Genomic DNA, 20306 nt, shown 5'->3' on the forward strand with positions numbered 1-20306 from the left:
AAAGTCTGTCACTGTTTCCCCATCTATTTGCCATGAAGTGATGGGACCGGATGCTATGATCTTCATTTTCTGAATGTTGAGCTTTAAGCCAACTTTTTCACTCTCCTCTTTCACTTTCATCAAGAGGCTTTTTAGCTCCTCTTCACTTTCTGCCATAAGGGTGGTGTCATCTGCATATGTGAGGTGATTGATATTTCTCCCGGCAATCTTGATTCCAGCTTGTTCTTCCTCCAGCCCATCGTTTCTCATGATGTTCTCTGCCTAGAAGTTAAATAAGCAGGGTGACAATATACAGCCTTGACATACTCCTTTCCTGATTTGGAACCCGTCTGTTGTTCCAAGTCCAGTTCCAACGGTTGCTTCCTGACCTGTGGACAGATTTCTCAGGAGGCAGGTCAGGTGGTCTGGTATTCCCATCTCTTGAAGAATTTTCCACATTTTGTTGTGATCCACACAGTCAAAGGCTTTGGCCTAGTCCATCAAAGCAGAAGGAGATGTTTTTCTGGAACTCTCTTGCTTTTTTGATGACCCAATGGATGTTGGCAATTTGATCTCTGTTCCTCTGCTTGTTTGAACTGTGAATTCTTGCTCTGTGAGCACAGGACACATGCTCAAACACACGTGTTACGCATGGCTCTTCCCCCCGGAATATAGGTGGCAGGTGGGCAGCAAATCTGATTTTCGGTGGCGGATCCCAGCCCCTTCTAAGTACAGGACACACAGCAAGCGTCCAGTGAGCACGTTAAATTAATGCAGTCCCAAGAAGGGAGACTGGGAGGAAGCATCCAAGAAGCTGTCCGGGTGGGCACGCTGGAGACACAGGTGGGTGGGTTGAGCGGGGAAGACTTCTTGGAGGAAGAGGCCTGCAGGGGAAAGCGGGAAGCGGGAGAGACAAGGCCAGCACCGGGGGAGGGGAGGACTTCCATGGCCGCCGACAGCACCCGCGGAGAAGCCCGTTCCCGCTCGGCCTCGGCTCCCGAGGAGCAGGGCTGGGCGCTCTGCAGGTGTCTGTGGCTGTGCTGAAGGGCGCGGGGCAGCTGGACTGCCTCGCACCCAGAGGCTGACACCAACCAGCCGAAGCACGAACTAGAGAAGCCGTCAGGGTGGACACAGCCCTCCCGGGAAGACCTCCAGGCGTGCGCCTGACCTGGCACCAGGGGCTCTGTCCCTGGTTTCGGCCTCCTTCCACCAGGGATCTGTCCCTGGTTCCACAGCCCGCCCCCACCAGGTGGAGGAGAGAGGAGCGGAGTCCTGCGTTCCCCCACGGCTGCGCCGGAGGTGGGGGGGCGGTGGCTGTCCGCGCTGCTTCTGCCCTCAGGGGCCGCCTGTTTTCTCTTTCACTGCGGAGTGTTTCCGTTGTTTTCAGCTGGGAACATTTTCCTGCCACCCACCCCTACGCTGCTCGCTGCGCTCCCCGCTCCCCCGCCTGGAGGTCTGAATGGTGAGCACCGAGGCTGAGGGCAGTAGGGGCGGGGCCCAGGATGGGAAGCAGGGCCTTCGACTCTCTCCCTCCGACCTGGCGGGTGGGGGCGTACCTGTCAGGACCCTCAGAATCTCGCGAGCTCCCTTCATTACGTACTGGGGGCTCCACAGAGCCCCACCAGCACCTCTTCCCCTCCTGCGGCCTTACGCATGTGGGTTTGCACTCTTCCCTGTCTGTCGTTGCTGGTGAAATATTTTTTCTTCTTGTAAATTGGCCTCCGGCGTTTTGTAATCATCGGGAGGAAAAAGGTGGACTCTGTGGCCTGCCTTCCATGTGGAATCCTTATCCAGAAGCGCCCCCGACGTCTACACCGCTGTCCGCTAGGACACAATGCGTGCCACCTATGAAAACTCGCATCTTCTAGAAGCTGCACTAAAAACTCAGAGAAACAGATGAAATTAACTTAATATTATGACAGAGAATGAGATGGTTGGATGGCATCATTGACTCGATGGACATGAGTTTGAGAAAGCTCCAGGAGATAGTGAAGGACAGGGAAGCCTGGTGTGCTACAGTCCACGGGGTCCCAAAGAGTTGGACATGACTGAGTGACGGAACAACAGATGTTTTATCTCACCAGCACATCCAAAATACTGGTTCCCTGGCGGCTCAGTGGTAAAGAGTCCACCTGCCAGGCTGGAGACAAGGGTTCAATCCCTGTGTCGGGGAGAGCCCCTGGAGAAGGAAATAGCAGTCCACTCCAGTGCTCTTGCCTGGAGAATCCCATGGACAGAGGACCCTGGCGGCCTACAGTCTGTGGGGTCACAAAGAGTTAGACTCGAAGAAGCGACTAAGCAACAGCCAAACCCAAAATATCGCTACTTAACAAATAGGCAATATTTTTAAATGAGATATTTTACCTTCTTTTTCACACTTAAGTCTTTAAAATTCTGTGTGTTTCATACAATGCACAGCTCGCCTCCATTTCAGCTAGCCATATTTCCAGTGATAGTAGTTACACAGGGCCGGGAGCTACTGTGGACAACTGGCAGGCCCAGACTTAGTCCAGGTATCTATTCTCCTCAGGCCAGTCCCCCCCGCTTTCCGCCCCACTCCCGCTCCGCCCTCCCAGGCAACACTCAAAACACAACAGAACAAAACCCCAAACCCACAACCTTCTCTCCTCTCTCTGCACTGCTCCTGCTGACCACCTAACCTGCTTACAAAACGGCATCTGTAAAATTAATACCGGGGATGTGACTTCCCGCGAGCTCACCTAAAGACACAGCCCCTGTGCTGAGTTAGTAAAATGAGAGAAGAAAAAGGCCATCCCTTCTCTTAACAGACCCTACAAGGACAGCCAGCTAACACTGGGTTAGTCCCCTGCCATCACCGTCATACACACGGAAAACAGCCCTTGCAACTGGCTTTTCTTCGCCGCGCTGGAAGTCTCGAGAGAGGGCAATTTGTCACAGTCTTCTCCCCCTCACCCGCCCGCTAATCTGCTGGAGCCGCGTTTCCTCTTTTGTAGAGTAGGATAATAATAGCTTCTTTATCTACCGGGCAGATCAGTTCTGAAACTCAAAGAGATGACAAAGGTCGGGTTCAAACACCGCAAAACTCCACGGGAGAGTGGCCTGTCGTTATCCGTGGGTGGAGAAGCCTGCAGGCTAGGAAGGCGCACGTGTCCTCCGCAGGCGGCGGCCTGAGAGCCCGGTGCCGCCGCCGCCCGCCGCGGAGGAGCGCACCTGCCACGCCTAGGGACGCGGGCGGAGCTCGGGGGCGCACGCGTACGGGGTCGGGGCCGGCGGCGCGGGGACGGTCACGCGGCGCGGGGACGGGGGTCGCAGGGAGGGCGGCCTGGCTGCTCGGAGGCCACGAGGACGTCCCCCACGCGCCCGGGGTCCGGCTCGGCGCGAAGACGCCGCGCGCCGCCTCGGAGCCCTCTCGCCCCGCCCCGTCCGCGCGCGCGCCGCCCTGGGGGCCCGCCCACCTCCCCGCCCGCGGCTCGGCCTCCGGCGTCGATTGGGTGGGCCCTCGGGAGGCCGCCTCTGCATTGGCCGAGGAGCTTCCAGACGCGCGCCCGCGATTGGTGGGCGCCCGCGTTGCTCCCCGGCGCGGCGCGCGATTGGCTGGCAGGGGCGCGGTCTCCCGGGCCGGGGCGGCGCGGACAAGGCCTCAGGCGGCGGCGGCGGCGGCGGCGAGCGCGGCGCGAGGCAGGTGAGCTGCGGCGGGGCTCGGGGCGGGCGGGCCGGGCGCGGCGCGGCGGGGGCAGGGGCGGCCGCGGGCCCCGGCGGGGTCGCCAACGGCCGCGGCCTCGCCTCAGCGCCGCGCCGCCTCCTCCGGCGGTGGTGCCCGCGCGCGGCGCCGCCGGACGCTCTCCGGGCCCCGCTCAGGCCGCGGCCCCTCGGCGCCCGCTCCGCGGCCCGCCGCCCCCCGCCGCCTGCGCCTCGCGCGCCCGGCTCGCCGCTCCGGCCCGGGGCCGCGCGCGCCCGGCGCTGCAGGCGGGGGCCGACGTCGGGCGGGCCGGGCCTGGTGCCCGGCGCCGCGCCGGCTCCTCCGGGCCCGCCCCGTTCCCTCGGCCCGCCCTCGGGGCTCCGGGACGTGAGCGGTCCGCCTGTGTTTTCGTCCGGTTCTTCGGCCCCTTCAGAGTTGGTTCAAGTCTGGAAACGCGGGGAGACTGGGACGTTCTGGAGAATTTAATTTTCTCGTTGTATTTGCTTTGCTAGTTTTATTTTTGTCCTTAATTTTTTTTCCTGTTCGGAAATGCTGCTGTATTCGGGCATCGGAGCTCTTGGTTTGTTATCTTTATCTCCTATTTTCCACCGATGTCTTCTTGTTTGACTTTCTAGGTTTCCTTAATCTCCTGACTCATTTGTTGAGCGTTTTGTTTTGACCACCAGGTTGCACATTTCCCGGAGGTTGGTTTGGTCGTTACTGTTTTTCCCTCTAAAATTTTGAGTCGTGTTTCTGAACGCCCTGGCGTCTCTCCGTCCGTGGCCTAGGTGTTGGCTTGCTTGAGGCCTCCTGTCCGGCCCCAGGGCTGCAGCTCACCTGCCCAGCCCTGGGGGAGCTCTGTGCACCTGCGCTGGGCCTGCCGCTGTTGGCTGAGAGGGCGGGCTGGGTTTCCTTGAGCCGTACCCAGTGTCGCTGCCCTTGGGTCCTTTGATTGGACTTTCTAGAGGTCCAGAGAAGGGCTTCGCAATCTCCTGCCTCATTTTAAGAGTGGAAGACTATGGTGTGGGCTTCACACATTGGAGAGGAAGTGCTCCTTATCCCCCGTTTCAGGAAGGCGGTCTAGAGCTCGGCTGCCCCTCTCACTTGCTGGTCTAGAGAGCCCTTGGTTTTATGCCCCAGTCTTTTCTGGGGGGAGGCAGGAAGGGGATCCATGCGGAGTAGCTAACTGCTCTTTTTTTAAGTTGTAAAAAATACGCCTGATTAAGTTTGCGTTCTAACCTGTGCAGCGCCTGGCAGCGCCGTGCAGCCGTCACCGTCTGGTTGTGGAACTTTTTCGTCACCCTAGATGGAAGTCGGGTGCCTGTTAGGTGGCCCCTGGCAGCAGCTAAGGGTTTTTCTGTTTCTGTGAATGTGTCTGCTCTGGATTTTTTTTCTTGAATACAAATGGGTTATTACAGTATGTGGCCTTTTACGCTGACTTCTTTCACTTAGCAGAACGTTTTTAAGGTTTATCCGTGTTGTAGAGTGTGTCAGAACTTGGATTCCTCTTTGCAACTGAATAATATTCCATTGTACAAATATATCAGTTTGCTTATCCATTCATCTGTTAGTGGGCATTTGAGTTGTTTCCACTTTTTGTCCATTGTGAATAATGTTGCTATGAACATTTGTGTACAAGTTTGTGTTCGAGCGCCGGTTTTCATTTTTGGGGTCTACATCAGTAGCGGAGTGGAGCTGCTGGGTCACATGGAAACGCTATTTAACTTGTAGAGGGACCACCAAACTGTTTTCCGCGGTAGCTGCACCGCTTTACCTTCCCACCGACTGTGCGAGGGTTCCAGGGTCTCTACGTCCTCTCCAACTGTTTCCATCTTGTATTGCTTTACTGCGGCCGTCCTGGTACTTGGGAGGTGGTGTGTCAGTCTGATTTTTATTTGCATTTCCACAGTGGCTGATGGTGATCATCGTCTTACGTGTTTGGTGGCCATTTATGTGTCTCCTCTCGGGAAGTGTCCATTCTCGTCCTTTGTCCATCTTGTAGTTGGGCTCTTTGCCTTTTGAGTTGTGAGAGCTCTCCCGAATGCTGGACCCTTCCAGACACACGGCCTGCATGTAGTTTGCTCCTTTCTTTGGGCTGTCTCCTCACTCTGCTGATGAAGCCACCAGACACACGGCTTGCGCGCACCGCCCTCCTCTCTCTGGGCTGCCCCCTCACCCTGCCGATGGAGCCACATACATTCTCTCTTTTGTTGCTCATGCTTTGGATGTCGTATCTAAGAGACTGTTGGCAAATCCAGGGTCGTGGAGGCGAACCTCTATGTGTTTAATCTAAGAGTTTTATAGTTTCAGCTCTTAAATGTAGGCCTTCGGTTCATTTTGAGTCAGCTTTCGTGTATGGGGTGAGGTCAGGGTCCAGCTCTGCTTGCGGATGTCCAGACGCCCCGACCCCATGTACTGGAGAGGCTGCTCCTCCCCTGCTGCCTGGCTTCGGCACCCTCTGGCGCACCGGTGGCCGTAAACGAATGGGTTTATTTCTGGACTGTCAGTTCTGCCCTGGTAGCCTGTGTGTCTGTCGTTACGACGGGAACACTTTTGAAGTAAGTTTTGGAATCGGAAAGCGAGAGTCCTCCAAAGGTGCTCTTTTGCAACACTGTTTTTGGCTGTTTAGGATTCATTGCAATTCATATGAATTTAAATATGAGCTTTACCATTTACAAAAACAGGCCTTTCGATTTTGAGTACATTGAATCTGTCCTTGCTTAGGGGAGTATTGTTTGGTTAACACCATTGTCTTCCGGCATACGCAGACAGAAGGCTTTCTGCTCATTTATGTCTTTCATTTCTTTCTGCAGTATTTTATCATGCCCGGTGTGCCGGTTTCATACTTTCTTAAACTTATTCAAGTAAGTTTGTTACTGGGTTGTTTTTTTTTTCTTTTTTTTTTTTGGTGCTCCAGGTGAGGAACAGGCTCACAACCTCTGGCTAAGTTTGTTACTGTTTTTGTTGCTACTTTAAGAGCCGTTGTTTTCTTCATTTCATTTTTAGATTGCTTATTGCTAGTAAATAGAAATATAACTTGTTTTTGTGTCTTGATCTTGTATCCTGCAACTTTAACTTCGCTCAGTTTACTAGTCTTAATAGATTTTTGTGAATTCTTTAAAATTTTTATAATGCCATCTGTGAATAGAGGCAATTTTAGTTTTTGCCTTCTAATTTGGATGCCATCTATTCTTTTTCTTGCCTAATTGCTCTGGCTAGATCCAGTATAATCTTGAATAGCAGTGGGAAAATGATGTCCTTGTTTTGTTTCTGATTTCAGGGGAAAGTTTTCAGCCTTTCACCATAGAGTGTGGTGTTAGCTGTAAGTTTTAGTAAATCCCCTTGTCAGAGGAAGTTCTCTTTTCCTAGTTGGTTCCCTGTTTTTGTCGCGAAGAACTGTTGGATCTTGGCAGATGCTTTTCCTGCACCGTTGAGATGATCCCGTGGTTTTGCCTAATTGCTCCTTAAACAGACGTTCAGTGTTTGAGCCGTCCTGTATTTTGATCCACTCCACGTCCTTACTTCCAAGTGTTGACAGCTGTCGCCATCTTCAGGTTTTGGGGATACCGTGATGAAAACTGGGCTCTTTCTCAGTGTTGCCCGTTGCAAGCTTACGAGTCCGCTCTTTCTGGCCTGCGTCAGTTTTCGTTCATCCACCCGTTTTCTAGTTTCCAAGTTTCTTGCTATTGTTTTTTTCTCCTGTTCAATAAACGGCAGGCGCTTTGGTGGCAGTGGTGACAGGATGAAGCCAGCTTCGGCACTGCAGCGCCTGTCTGCTCCTCTGTGTCTCAGGGAGAGGAGAGAGCCCAGAGAACTGCAGGGTGCTTCATGGGGCCTACTGCCGACGAGCTGAGCGGTCCTGAACACACCCGAAATCTGAGCACCCACCTTGGGGTTCGCGGGGCGGTGAAGCGAAGGAGTGATCCCAGGCGAGCGCGCGCGGCGCTGCTGTGGGCGTTTGGAGAGTGGCGTGCTCCGCGGTTCCTGCGGGAGGGCTGCAGGGTTCTCTTCCCGACTGAAAAGACCTGCGCTTGCTTCCTCTCTCTTCCTGAGTTTGGAGCGCATTGCTATTTTGGACAGCTTAGCCCACTTGATGTCCAGATAGAAGAGGCTAGGCTGGCTCCATCTGAAACTTTACTTCCTTTGGGCCAAAATAAATGCAGGCTAGACAGAGTATAGACCACAGTGTCGCTGTCTACGACTTGCTGTTCACTGTGATCAGTGCGGGACTTCACTGCTCTGCTCAGTGGCCTGTGTGACTCATTGGTCAGGCTTGCAGTCTGAGTTGTGTCTGTAACCCTGCTCATTTTTGAGAGCTTTGTTTTTCATTTAGTGGCATACGGGCACTCCGTGAGCCGTTATTGAGTGAATTTTACTTTAGGGAGTAAGAGCCATGTGACAGATGGTTTTAGATATCTGTGCAGAGTAAAGCTGCAGGGGCAAGACCCAAGTCGCGTGAGAGTAATTAAGCGTGGGTCAGTGGTTCCCCGGGTGCCGTGAGGGGTTCCCCAGGGCACCCACGGCTTCAAAACAAGAGTGCTCTGCCCGGCCGCTCTGCTCTCAGTCACTCTGTTTTCCTTGTTTGATCTTTAATTTTATTGGAAGATGGGAGCCTTATCTAAAAATACAAAAAACATCTATCTAAAGGTTTCTTTACTTGCTGTTTATACTACAAACCCTTTTAGTATTGGTGAGCACTCACTTTTAGGCCAGTACTTCACATGCAGGACGACAGAGCATTAAAAAGGGTGATCCTGAAATGGTGTGGATTAAGTGTTTACATTTACCGTAGCAGGAAAGTCCCGTAATTACTGTTTCTGGTTGTTCCCAGTTATAGTTGGAAGTGAAGCGGCGGACGCCACAGTTGTGATGAGATGAGGAGACACACGAGGTGCTTCAGGTCGATTAGGAGAAGGAGTGTGGGGGCCAGATGTGCGGGCCCACACTGCTCTTTCGGAGTTCATCCAGCACGGGGTGGGGGGTGCTGAGAGGGGTGAGGGGAGCCAGGAGTATTTCCAGGTTAAAGGCAGAGCAGTGTGGCAGCAACGACTCCTCCGTTCGTCTGCCCCTGTGTGATGCCCATCGGCTCTACAAGTCAGGGTTAGCTCCTACCCTCAGAGAGTTCACGTCTAGTTGGAGAAAAAGACTCGTTAATCAACAGATCGCACGTTTCTGTTACGTGGTTAAACACCAGGGAGCTCTAAACTTGGCCCGTAAGTTGGATGCTTCCTGGACGTGGTCTTTTCAGCTGTAGCCTGAGGGTGCGTAGAAGTTAGCTGGGTGCAGCTGGGGTGTCAGGAGACCAAGGGAGTGGGAATCGGGATCAGGAGGGCGTCCCAGACGAGAGAAGGGCACTGGGGCTCTATGCAAACGGAGCAGAGAGAGAGGGCCGCCTGGGCCCAGGCTCTCGGTGAAGCTGTGATGTGGGTGCTGGGAGGTGGAGTCATGGGATCTGAAGGGAGGGAGATGGCTGAATCTCTTTTTGGACCATTCTGGCAGTTTTCTGGCTTGAGAAGGCAAGGCTGGATAGGGGGAAATTAGGGGTGCTCGCTCCCAGGAAGCCAGCCAGAGATGGTGGGGGGCGGGGGTGGAGGGCTGGCCCAAGAGAGGGCACCGCTGTCCAGGGAGGTGGCGGTCGCTCCCCGTGAACTCAGTGGGTGAGCGTGCAGAAGCCGAGTCAGATGCGCCTCAGGTGTGCAGAGGGCAGAAGATGGGGTCGGTGAGTTGGAAATGGCGGGAAGTGTGGAGGCCGGATCTGCGTGGGCAGCGGAACCCGTGGCAGCCTGTCCCCGGGCTCTGGGCTAGGAAGGCCTCCAGGGCAGGGCCGAGCCTCGGCCGGGCACACGCGTCTATTCAGCAGCAGACGGGGCCGGCCCAGGCATGTGCCACCCAGCTCCTGGCAACGGTGCGGAAGAGGCAAGCCTCTCCAGGATGAGACAGAGGGCTTCGCCCGTCAGAGTGGCCTCTAGTGTCCCGAGGAGCCCTGTGGGGTGTGGGGGCCCCGGACCACCACCCGGCGTCGCCCCGGAAGGCCCTCCGTCCTGCGCGGTCGCCGAGCTCTTTCCAGGGGAGGTGCCGGGCGCGTCTCTCCTGACCGCACTGCTGGAAGGAAAGTCAGTGCTCTCTGGGTCTGAGAGGTGTGGGGTCATGTTTTCCGTCTTCTGAGAAGAAGGACCCTTTACAATAACGGGCAGAAAGTAAGTTGCCTTTGCTGAGACACTGAGGCAGATCTCCCTGAGAGGAAACAGGTTTTATTAAAACCATCTGGAGCACATATCATTGGGAGATGTAAGCAGGTGATAACGCATCTTCTCATAGAAGGAGTTATTTCCCCGAAAACTCCGCTATTATGCCTGCCTCGTTTCCTATTTCATCATTTCTGAAAAAAGAAACCTCAGATCTTGGCTGGAAGCTGTCAGTACAGAGTTGCTGCTGGTGACCGGCCGAGTCCTGCCGCAGCCCGGGGACCAGGCTCCGACTCCGAGCGAGAACCCCGGGTCTGGCCGCCTCACACCGCTTCACAGATAAGACCAGCCTTCTTTTTCTTTTTGAAAATAATAGTTACTGGGTTAATTGTTTAAATTAAAAGACCAAAAACTCCTCCTTATTTATTTTTTAAACCTTTTTATTTTGTGCTGGAATATAGTTGATGAGCAGCGCTGTGTCTCAGGTGGACGGCAGAGTGACTAGGTTACACGTGTTATCTACCTGCCCTTTAAAAAAGTGTCCAGCAGCCCCAGGTGGGGTGGTCTCATTCTCTGTAATTTACAGTTAAATTTGGTGTGGTATTTTTCTTGAAGTTTTAACTCTGTATTCGAGTGTATATAAAGCATATATTCAAGTGTATGTAAAGCTTCTAAGATATTCTGTAAAGGCCTTTCACGTATTTTTAGGTCATACTCATTTGTTTCTGATTCACTGTTTTAAATAACAAGATCATGCTTTAAGTACTCCAGCGTAAACCATGGTTTTCCGTGAACTAGCAACGTTTTGCTTCCTTAAAATGGAAACAGGCAGGTAATGCCGTTCCTGCTTATTCTGTTGTGGAAGTGATTACGTTGAACACGATACTTGGAAAACAGTGGTGTCTAAGCCAGTTTGTCTTTTCTAATCTGCAGGCGAATATAACTAACACGTCTAGTCTCTGGGTTAGGCGTGTTAACAGGATTAAGCCTGAGCAAAGTGAGTATGTTCAAGTGGAGTACTCAGGGCTTCCCGGGCAGTCCAGTGGTGAAGCCCACCGCAGGGGGCGCGCGTTCAGTCCCTGGGCAGGGAACTAAGATCCCACATGCCCTGCGGTGAGGCCAAAATCACCAGTAAGATATAGTACTGGTTTTTTAAAAATCACTATAGTATTAATTTTTAAAGGGCACCTCTGAATTTTAGTTTTAACATTCTTCTCTACAAGGCATGTGATAAAGAAATATCCGATTGCCCAAGTGCACGTTGACAGCCAAGCCCTGGGCAGGGTTGGTGGGAGTGAGGCTGGGCCTCACGTGTGGTGCGAGGGCCTGGGGCGGGCCGTGCCTCCACCGTCAGATCAGCTCAGGGCCGGCGTCCTGCGGCAGATGGTGTCTGGCCCTGCGCCCAGAGAAGGGAGGGTGCCGTCCGGCGCGTCCCCTTGGACGGCTGCGCTTCCTGAGGATGAGGTGCGGTGCTCACAGGGGACTCCGGCTGGGGCTCACAGGGCAGCCGTGTTGCTCCCGAGGATTTGTGCAGGGAAGCCGTGTCAGCCTGTGTCCATCAGGCTCACTTGTGGGCTCAGCCACGTGGTCAGCAGCCCCGTCAGTTCATGCTTGTCTTTATAAGCAGAGTGCCTTTGGAGCAAGTTCTGGTGGTCTCACACATGGTTTAGTGACAGCTGTCTGCTAGATGGTGATGCTTGTGGTCCAGAATAATGAGGAGAAATGCTCAGACCATTTTTAAAGTTTGATTTTTTTTTCTAGTTTTATTTCAGAACTGATAGCATTTCTTAAGAAAATATTTTGTGCTAATTTATTTCACGGCTATTAACAATTTTGTTTTCTTTCTTTGGTATTGCCATTTACTTCAGTCTCTATTTTCAACCATGTGACTTGTAATTTTTAATATTTTTCAGGCATGTTTTCTAAGCTGTTACTAGATGAGTACAAATATTCTAAATAGTAGAGATTCAAATTATATGTCGTGGTAGAACTAAAATTCACTTTTAACCAAAGCATTCAAGAACAAAAACTGAACTTTGTATTTCACATCTCCCATGTGGTGTGAATATTACAGTGTGCCCAGGGCAGGGGGAGAGCATTAAAGGAGAAGCCACGTGTCCCCGATGAGGCATCGTAACTCATACTTTAAAGCCCCGCTAGGATCTACATGTTGGTAAAGACGCTTCTTTGATTTCCTAGGTTTGAGACCAGCGTCTGCAGCCTAGACAGAGGACCTTCTTTTGCCCGCGCGTGCTGGCCTGCGTGTGTGGCCGCTGGGACCCGAGCAGAGGGCGACGCCGGAGCTTCCTTCTCCAATCCCGGCTTCGTCTGCCGAGGTGAGCGCTGCACCCCCCACCCGCGCTAGCCTGCTGGGCCTACAGGTGCCCTGGTGGGAGCCAGCTCCACCCCCCATGTCCACGTTAGGGGCTCAGAGGACACGTGGGCCATGCGGAGGTCAGCCGATGGTGACAGCTTTGGGAGAAGGGTGTGGCCCGAGAGTCTAGAGAAGTGGGGACACTGCAGGCTGCCCGGGAAGCTCCTTATAAACACGGATTTGCAACATGCTGACTTGGAATTCTTTTCAGGATTTTCTGATGCTGATGAACACATTTTCACTTCATTGTTTCACTTGCTCTTTCGATGCTGCTCAGATTATAAATGCAAATCTGATCTCCCTCAAGTCGCAGGCTGGGGCCACCTTCAGGCCCTGCTGCAAGTGGGAGGGCTCTAAGGTTACACTCAGGCTTGAAGGAGCGGCGGTGCAAGAGGAGCCGGGAGCAGCTCTGGGGACACGCCGAGCCGTGCAGCGGGGAGACCGCTGCCGGGGGGCCTGCTGGGCTGAGGCTTCCGCCTGTTGGCCTCCGGGGTGTGGCCATCTGAGCTGCCACCGGGCTCTCTCTTTCACTGAGGCCAGGGTGAGTGACTCTTCCATCTCAGGGATTGTTAGAAGACCAAAAACAAATCCTTATTTGAAAAACAATTAAAACAGACTTTGTAACCGTATGGCACAAGATAATGAAAGCTTACTTGTCGAGTGTTTGCCGTGTGTCAGGCGTCGCTTTACACGCATCATTTAATTCTCTTTTGCTTTCCTTTATTCTATAATTTTGTCTAATGTTCGTGTTTTATGAAAGGAGCTAGAGATTAATTTCAGCGTGTTGTGGTGTGTCCAGGGAGGAAAAGTGAGGCGGCAGGGATGGCGGGATAAGCTGGGCGTGGAGAGGAGCGGCAGCAACCGTGCCCCGTGGCGCAGCCACACCGAGCGCGGGGGAGCGCGCCTCGCCCCGCGGCGTGTTTCTGAGTCAAGCTTGGTGCGGCTTCCGTACCCACCTGCTGCTTTGGAAGGATCTGCGTGGAGAGGTGGTGGTCTGGGCGCTGGAGGCAGTCAAGGCCAGGGCGGCATTTCCCTGGGCCGCAGGTCTGATTAGACAGGGCTGGGTTCTGCAGATGATGTTACGCGTGTGTGCTGAACACAAAGTCTGTGTGCTTACAGGAGTGAAGTCGGGATGAGTAGGGGAGAGTGGGAGCCCCGGCCACAGGCTCCCGTCGCTTCCACTCTTGTGGCCGCTGGGGTCCGACCGGCTCGGGCCAAGACCTCCTCCACTGTCTCCCGCCTGCCTTTCCTCCAGACCGTGGCTGGTCTGCTAGAGTCGTGGGTGTCCACACCAGTGCTCTCTCCACGGTGTTACCCTTGGGCGTTTTGTTGCGTTTGAAGCTCCCCTCATGAAACGTTTAGCCAGCAGCCTTCCGCTGGCCCGGCACCCAGCTTGTGTCTGTGTTGTCGCCCGTAGGATGTCTGCTCGGCCACTGCTGTAACCCTATCCTGCTCGTGGTAGGAAACTCGTCTGATGGCCATTAGCTGCACTTGGTTCTTGGATAGAATTTTCTTTCAGAGACAAGGAGTCACATTTCTTTTCGAGTTGTGGCAGAAGGCCTCCGTTAAGGCTGACAAGGGTGGCATCGCGCAGCTTCGTCTGTCTCCGTGATCGGAAGAACCAGGCTGAGGAGTGTGCTTGCAGCTGGCCCTGTGCCTTTGGCAGCTTTTGGAAACGCTGTTATGCATTAGAAATTAATCTCTCTTTTAGATAGATGAAAACGTGAGAACATATTAATGTAACTTTTTAAAATAAAAAGGCTATACTAGGCCAACAGCAAGGACCTATTGTATGGCAAAGGGGACTGTGGTCAATATCGTGTAATAACCTGTCATGGAAAAGCGCGAAAAATACTTTGTATGTGTTTGCGTGTATATGTTTGTACGTATGTGTAACTGAATTACTTTGCTATGCACCTGAAATCTTGTAGGTCAACTATACTTCAATTAAATGAAATCAGAAAGTATTATAGATAAATTGCAAATAGAATAAAGTAAGAATGTGTCAGTTCTCCGAGTGGCCTCCCCCCCAGGCTCTTCTGTGCCGAGTCTCGGGCTGGCCCTCCCTGCAGCCCTTCAGTGGCCTTGCCTGAAGCGCTGCCGCCAATCTCACAGCTTCTGAGTATGAGGAGCTGTCGCAGGCGGGCAGTCAGCTCGTGGCAGAGCTCAGGTCAGAGCCCAGACCCGTCGGAGCCCGGCCCTGGTCTCAGCTGGCCGCTCTGACGTCTCCATGTCATCGTCATGGTGCTTCAGTGCCACTTGGCTCTCGGCCACCTGCCACTCAGTCATCTGTTACTTTGCAAGCGACTTTGTGTGGACCGATCTGGACGCTCAGCTCACTAGGGTGTGCTGAATGCGAGTTGGCCAGAATCAGCTGCAGCGGGGCTCCCTTGGTGGGCCCATGGTGGAGACTCCGCCTGCCGATGCGGGAGACACGGGTTCGACCCCTGATCCAGGCACCGAGGAGCAGCCGTGTCCATGCACCCCAGCTGCTGGGCCTGGGCGCCCGAGACCCCGCTCCACAGGCAGCGAGAGCAGCTGCTACGGTGAGAAGCCTGTGCCGACTGCAGCGAGAGCAGCCCCTGCTCGCTGCAGCTGGAGGAAAGCCTTGCAGCAGCGAAGACCAGCACAGCCAAAACCAAACAAATAATTTTTATAGAGGTGCAGGATCGGAAATGATGAAATAAAACTGTCGTTAAAACGAGCAGCAGCAAGGACAGCTTTAACTTGGGGACGGTGCTGAGGGGCTGGTAGACAGCGGAGTGGAAGGCCGCTTTGGGAACGAAGCTGGGGCTGGGAGCAGGCGCTCCTCTGGTTGCCTGGTGAGCTGCCGCCCGCGGGTCTCCGGCAGAGCCATTGTTACCCGCCGCTGGGTGTGGCCCCGCCTGCGGAACCGCGCCGCACCTGGGCTCCGCTGCCGGCGGGGCGCAGGGAGGCACAGGGGCGGGTGCCGAGCACGCACGGGGGCTCCGCGCAGCCACTGCTCTGTGCAGCAGGAGCTCCAGGCGCCTATTAATAGAGTGACCTGCCCTGTCTGGCGCGTGTGCTGCCTGCGCCGATGAGCCGGTTCCCCAGTTAGGAGCGGGGCAGTGGTAAGCGGTGGTGTTTGTTTCCGTGGGAACTCGGTTTTTAAAGGTCTGCCTGGATTGTTTCAAAGAATCTGGGGTGAATTTAAGTGCTTTTGGCTGAGTTTGTAGCAATCGGTCATTCATGCGTGAGTGCTTTTTTCCAGGTTTATCGTCCTTGGTTTTTGAGGAGCAGATTAAGGTTCATGTTACGCCTGTGAGGGTGTGGTGGTGTGTGTGTGTGTGTGTTTTTTTTAAGTGTGTATTCTTAGCCACAGGAAAATTTGAGTCATTTCAAAGAAATCTAGATGACACTCTTGAAAACAATGTTCAAAACTTTTAGATTTAAAAATAATCTGTGTCTTTCTTTGGGGAAAAATAAAAGTGTAACCAGAGCTTGTAGCTTCTCTCTTACTCAGCCTGGGTCTTCTGATTCTGAGGCACTTGAAATTGAAAACTTCACTTTGGAGGAATGCGTGGGGGTGGTCTCGGCCATGGGGCAAGAGTCAGCGCTGTTTACTTAGTGGCAACGGAGATTTATTCCCAGGGCCCCAGGGCGGGAGAACGTTCTGACACCTTCGGGGCTTTAGAAGCTACGCCCTGAAGGGGCTTCCGAGCCACCCTGTGCCTTCGCTCCATCTTCAGTCGGTCAGTCTAGGGTTTCCCCCTTCGCTTTTGTAGATTCCTCGTCTTAGGGAACCCAGTCTGATGGCTAGCTACACTCTGGACTGGGAGCCATGAGAAAACGTGTCTCCTTTACTTCAAAAGGAAAAAGGCAGCCCTGCTTTAACTTTCAGCTGGCCCCATTTGATCAGTGTTGGCGGCTCTGCAGTCAGTTTGTACAGGGCCCCTCTGTGTGTCCAGCGTTTAACAGCCTGCGTTGCTTTTCCCCCTCTCTGCAGTATGCTTTGAGACCGTGAACATGGACTTTTCTCGGCTCCACACGTACACCCCTCCCCAGTGTGTTCCCGAGAACACTGGCTACACGTATGCACTCAGGTGAGCTGCACGTGTGTGCGGTCTTGAACGCCGTGGGGTCATTGGGGCTTTTATAGTACTCGCACCCAGCTGCTTTGTGTTGAAAGTGAAAATGTCTGTGAACTTTATGTCATGCTCTGGTTTTACAAAACTGCTAGACTGGCGTGGAAGTTGTGAGGGTTTTTTTTCTGAAAACCAAACGCTTCTGATGACTCAGTGACCCATCACTGCCAATGACTCTCTCAGCCTCCACCCAGGCGGCTGTGGTGTCGAGCACACCTGTGTGTTATGCTGGGGCTTGTGATCTATGCTGACGGCCGAGCAGTTTAAAGCTAACAGAAGTAACCTGGAGAGTGGTTTGCCTCTGAGAGGCGGCGCCCTGCGCAGAGCCTTGGCAAAGCCTCGTCCCCGGAGCGCGGGTGCTGGGCCTCCGGTCTTCATCTGTATTGTGATTTCGCGCTGTGACTGAAAGTCCGAGTCTTAAGAGGTGTTGACTTGCTCTTTGCCTTTCTAGTTTACTAAGTAGAAAGGACGGTTGAGATGAAACTTAAGTGTGGTGACGTTCTGGGCCAACAGCAAAGGGAAGATGCTCCCAGGTTGGTGAGGGTTTGGTTAGCCGACAGGGAAACCTTCGTATCCTGGCGGGATGTCGAGAGCACGCAAGGAAGGTGCAGGTGCCAGCTTTCTCCGCGGCTTGTCTTCCGAGACTCGGAGATGCGGTCGGAACTTAAAGTTGGAAGATATTTCAAGAAGGATGCTTTGTGGCAACATTAGTCAAAGCTGACAGTTAATGATCTGAGTTTCTAGTCACCAGTTTAAATCACGTCAGGCTTTCCCATAGTAGCACGTGCTGCCTCATGGAGAGTCCTAGGATTTTAGAGCAGGAGTGGGCCAGCTCACGCAAAGCTCGCCCTTATTCTGTGTTTGTGGAGCATAAAAGTAACTCTTTGGTACTTTGTTATTAGCTTTTATAGCCCATGTAATTTTGTTTTTATAGTTACTTGTCTGTTTTTATGATCCGCTTTAAAGCCAGGTTTTAAGCGCCCCTTTCTCTGGGTCTCTCCCCGGGAGAGCAGCGCTGTTTGTTTCGGTCAGGCCACTGGAGCAGGGCCGCGGGCCGGGCGAGGACTGGAGTGGAAAGGCCGGTGAGCCGAGGTGTGCTGGCGGGGGGGTGGGGCCAGGCTTGTGCGGGTCTCGAGAGTGGGGACAGAGCTCTGCAGAGCCTGGCAGACGTTCAGCTGAGACTCCATGGGGGCAGGGCTCGGGCAGTGCTGGGCAGGGTGCGAGGTTTGGGAGGGGACACTGGAGGCCTTGTGGTCGATGGTAGGAAGGGGACGAGGTGGGGGCAAGGGTGAGTTCGCCGCCTGGGAGGGCACAGGAGGAGCGCCTGGGAGAGGACCAGTTCATGGGAGGGTGTGTGATACTCAGGCCCAAGAGCTCTACAGGCGGCAGGCACCTTCTGGCCCTCAGCCAGCCCAGATGGGAACCCCAGTGCCCCGGGGGTCAAGGCCCACATCTGGGAAGAGGACATTGGTGGAGGGGTGTTGGTCCACATCTGCGTGGTGAGTTCTGACTTGAAATAATTAGTTTCCATTTAAGAAAATTATGTAAAGTAATTTTGGGGAAAAAGTAATAACTATAGTCTGCATTAAAATTATGTTGAGCTTAGCATCCTCACTATTCAGTGTGGGTTAGTGCAGCCTTTGTCCTGCCTCCACTCCAGCCTCTAACGTTAAGAACCTTTTCCTTAAGTTACAGGTGATGCCTCAGTAGATACAGCAAGTTGGAGCTATTTGTATTGATTTTCTGTTGGTTTAGCATTTTTCAGTGTCAGACCTAAAGCCCACCAGTGGGGTTCCCTGGTGGCTCAAGTGGTAAACAATTTGCCTGCAATGCGAGAGTCCTGGGTTTGATCCCTGGATTGGGAAGATCCCCTAGAGAAGGAAATGGCAACCTACTCCATCCAGTGTTCTTGCCTGGGGAAGCCCATGGACAGAGGAACCTGGTGGGCATCAGTCCATGGGGCCGCAAAGGGTCAGACACGGCTGAGCGGCTAAGCGCAGTGTGAGGTCTGAGTCTGTGATGAGCTGGATTCTGAAGAGTCTTTTGTGATCCTGTTTCTTTGTTCCTGGCTGTGCTGGGTCTCCGGGGCTGCACGGGCTGCTCTCCAGCTGTGGAGGGTGGGGCTGCCCTCTGGTTGTGACGGACGCACAAGTTCCTCACTGTGGCGGCTTCTCTTGTGAAGCACGGGCTCCAAGGCACACGGGCTTCGGGAGTCGCAGCTCGTGGGCTCAGGAGTGGTGGCGCCCAGGCTCCAGAGCAGAGGCTCAGGGGTGGTGGCGCCCAGGTTCAGGAGCAGGGGCTCAGGGGTGGTGGCGCCCAGGCTCCGGAGCAGAGGCTCAGGGGTGGTGGCTCCCAGGCTCAGGAGTTTGGTGCAGGGCCTTAGCTGCCGTGGCACGTGGGATCTTTCGGATCAGGGATCCAGCCGTGTCTCCTGCGTCAGCAGGCAGATTCTCTACCACTGAACCACCAGGGGCGCTTCTGGAAATATTTTTATAATACAAAGTAAGTTGCAGAGATGTCAAGACCATTTACTTTACGCCTGTGCCCCTGGTTCCCCCGGGTGTCCGGACCCTTGGCCCGGGGGTCCGCTGTCTTGAGTGGGCCTGTTCTGCTGCCTTCTGGAGATCCTCCCAGGTGTCCCCAGAGTCTCCACCTCCTGCAGATAAACCACCAGGCCTGCCCAGGGCCTCCAGGGAGCGGGTCCCCCCCTAGCTTCCAGGAGGCCTTTGTTCGCAGCCCTTTGCCTTGGGCTGCGATTTTCTTTTCCCCTGCTTTGCTCCCTGTGGCGGCTGTGGCCTCTCCCTCACCTTCTTCCTTCCTGCCGGGGTGTGAGCTCACCTCCTGGAGGTGGGGAGTCCTCACTGTCCTGCCCTGCTGCTGGACTGCCGGTAGGACCCCCCGCCCCCACGGGGCCCTGAGCAGGCTCTCCGCTCCTGTTTCCGGATCTGGGAAGCTTGCTGGCAGCGCAGAAGGGCCTGTGCTTTGGTTTAAGGTAATTACGTGGAGGTGGGTTTTCTTTGTACCGTTCGTCTCTGGACTTAACGGTGAGTTAGACGCAAAGTGGCGCTGGTGGCTCAGTCTCCAGCTTCTCCTCTCCTCCTGTTTGATTATTCAGCAGCTTCCTGGGCTCCCTGTCTCATTACCTGCGTTATCAGGCAGGGTCTGCTGTTGACAGTGAAGGTTGTAGTCTCCTGACAGGGTTGACTTCATGGCCCATGGCGGGGTGCCGGTGACTTCAGCGCATCTCTCGCACTTCCCAGAGCCGGCCCTAGACCTGAACCCCAGGCAGGGGCTGCGGTCGGAGCCCATGGAGGGAGTGTCAGCTGTGGGCCGAGTTGGTCCCAGCTTGCTTTTGCTTTGTAGGAAAGGCTTCACATCCTAATGGCTGTTTTTAAAAATTCACACTAGCTTGCGCATTCTGTTAGCTTGTTTTCAAAGTGGGGCTGTAACTGGAGCTCATCTCTAACAAGGCTTTCTCCTTCTAGCTCGAGCTATTCTTCTGATGCTCTGGATTTCGAGACTGAACACAAGCTGGATCCTGTATTTGATTCTCCGAGAATGTCCCGCCGCAGTCTGCGCCTGGTCACCACAGCCCGTGCAGCCGGGGACGGCCCCGCCGGGGACGGCGCGGCCAGGTGAGCGAGACGGAGACCGCATTGCGCGCTCCGGCCTGCAGACCCTCAGTGTTGGCGGTTCACGCTGCGCGTGTGCACATAGGTGCTCACGTGGTTCTAGCCCAGCTGTGGACAAGGCTGGAACCAGGGCTGGGGTGCGCGGGCCTAGAGGGCGAGGACACCCCTGCCTCGGGCCAGTGCTCCCCGCTCGTCCGCGTGCAGGCTCCCAGTGGGGAGCAAGGGGCCTGCCCGCCGTCGCGCGGCCCTGCGACGTCCGTGTCGCCGGCGCTTGGAGGCTGCTTGTGAACTCTGTGGACCGATGGGCACACGCCTCAGTTGAGATGTTCACCTGTGTTCACAGTTGTCTTGTTGACTTGATTTCGGAAC

General features: G+C 54.3%; 1 protein-coding gene across 1 annotated transcript in view; it reads left to right on the forward strand.

Annotated features, from left to right (window-relative positions):
• The first annotated feature begins 3609 nt into the window (after positions 1-3609).
• Positions 3610-20306, forward strand: part of SUN1 (Sad1 and UNC84 domain containing 1) — a 41490-nt gene continuing 24793 nt past the window's right edge. Inside the window, exons 1-4 of the mRNA XM_068967417.1 lie at positions 3610-3643; positions 12025-12161; positions 16167-16263; positions 19791-19940. Coding sequence (XP_068823518.1) covers positions 16187-16263; positions 19791-19940 — 227 coding nt within the window. The 5' untranslated portion in view covers positions 3610-3643; positions 12025-12161; positions 16167-16186. The remainder of the gene's footprint in view (positions 3644-12024; positions 12162-16166; positions 16264-19790; positions 19941-20306) is intronic.

Source organism: Capricornis sumatraensis, chromosome 3 (genome assembly GCF_032405125.1).
Source record: "Capricornis sumatraensis isolate serow.1 chromosome 3, serow.2, whole genome shotgun sequence".
Taxonomy (NCBI): domain Eukaryota; kingdom Metazoa; phylum Chordata; class Mammalia; order Artiodactyla; family Bovidae; genus Capricornis; species Capricornis sumatraensis.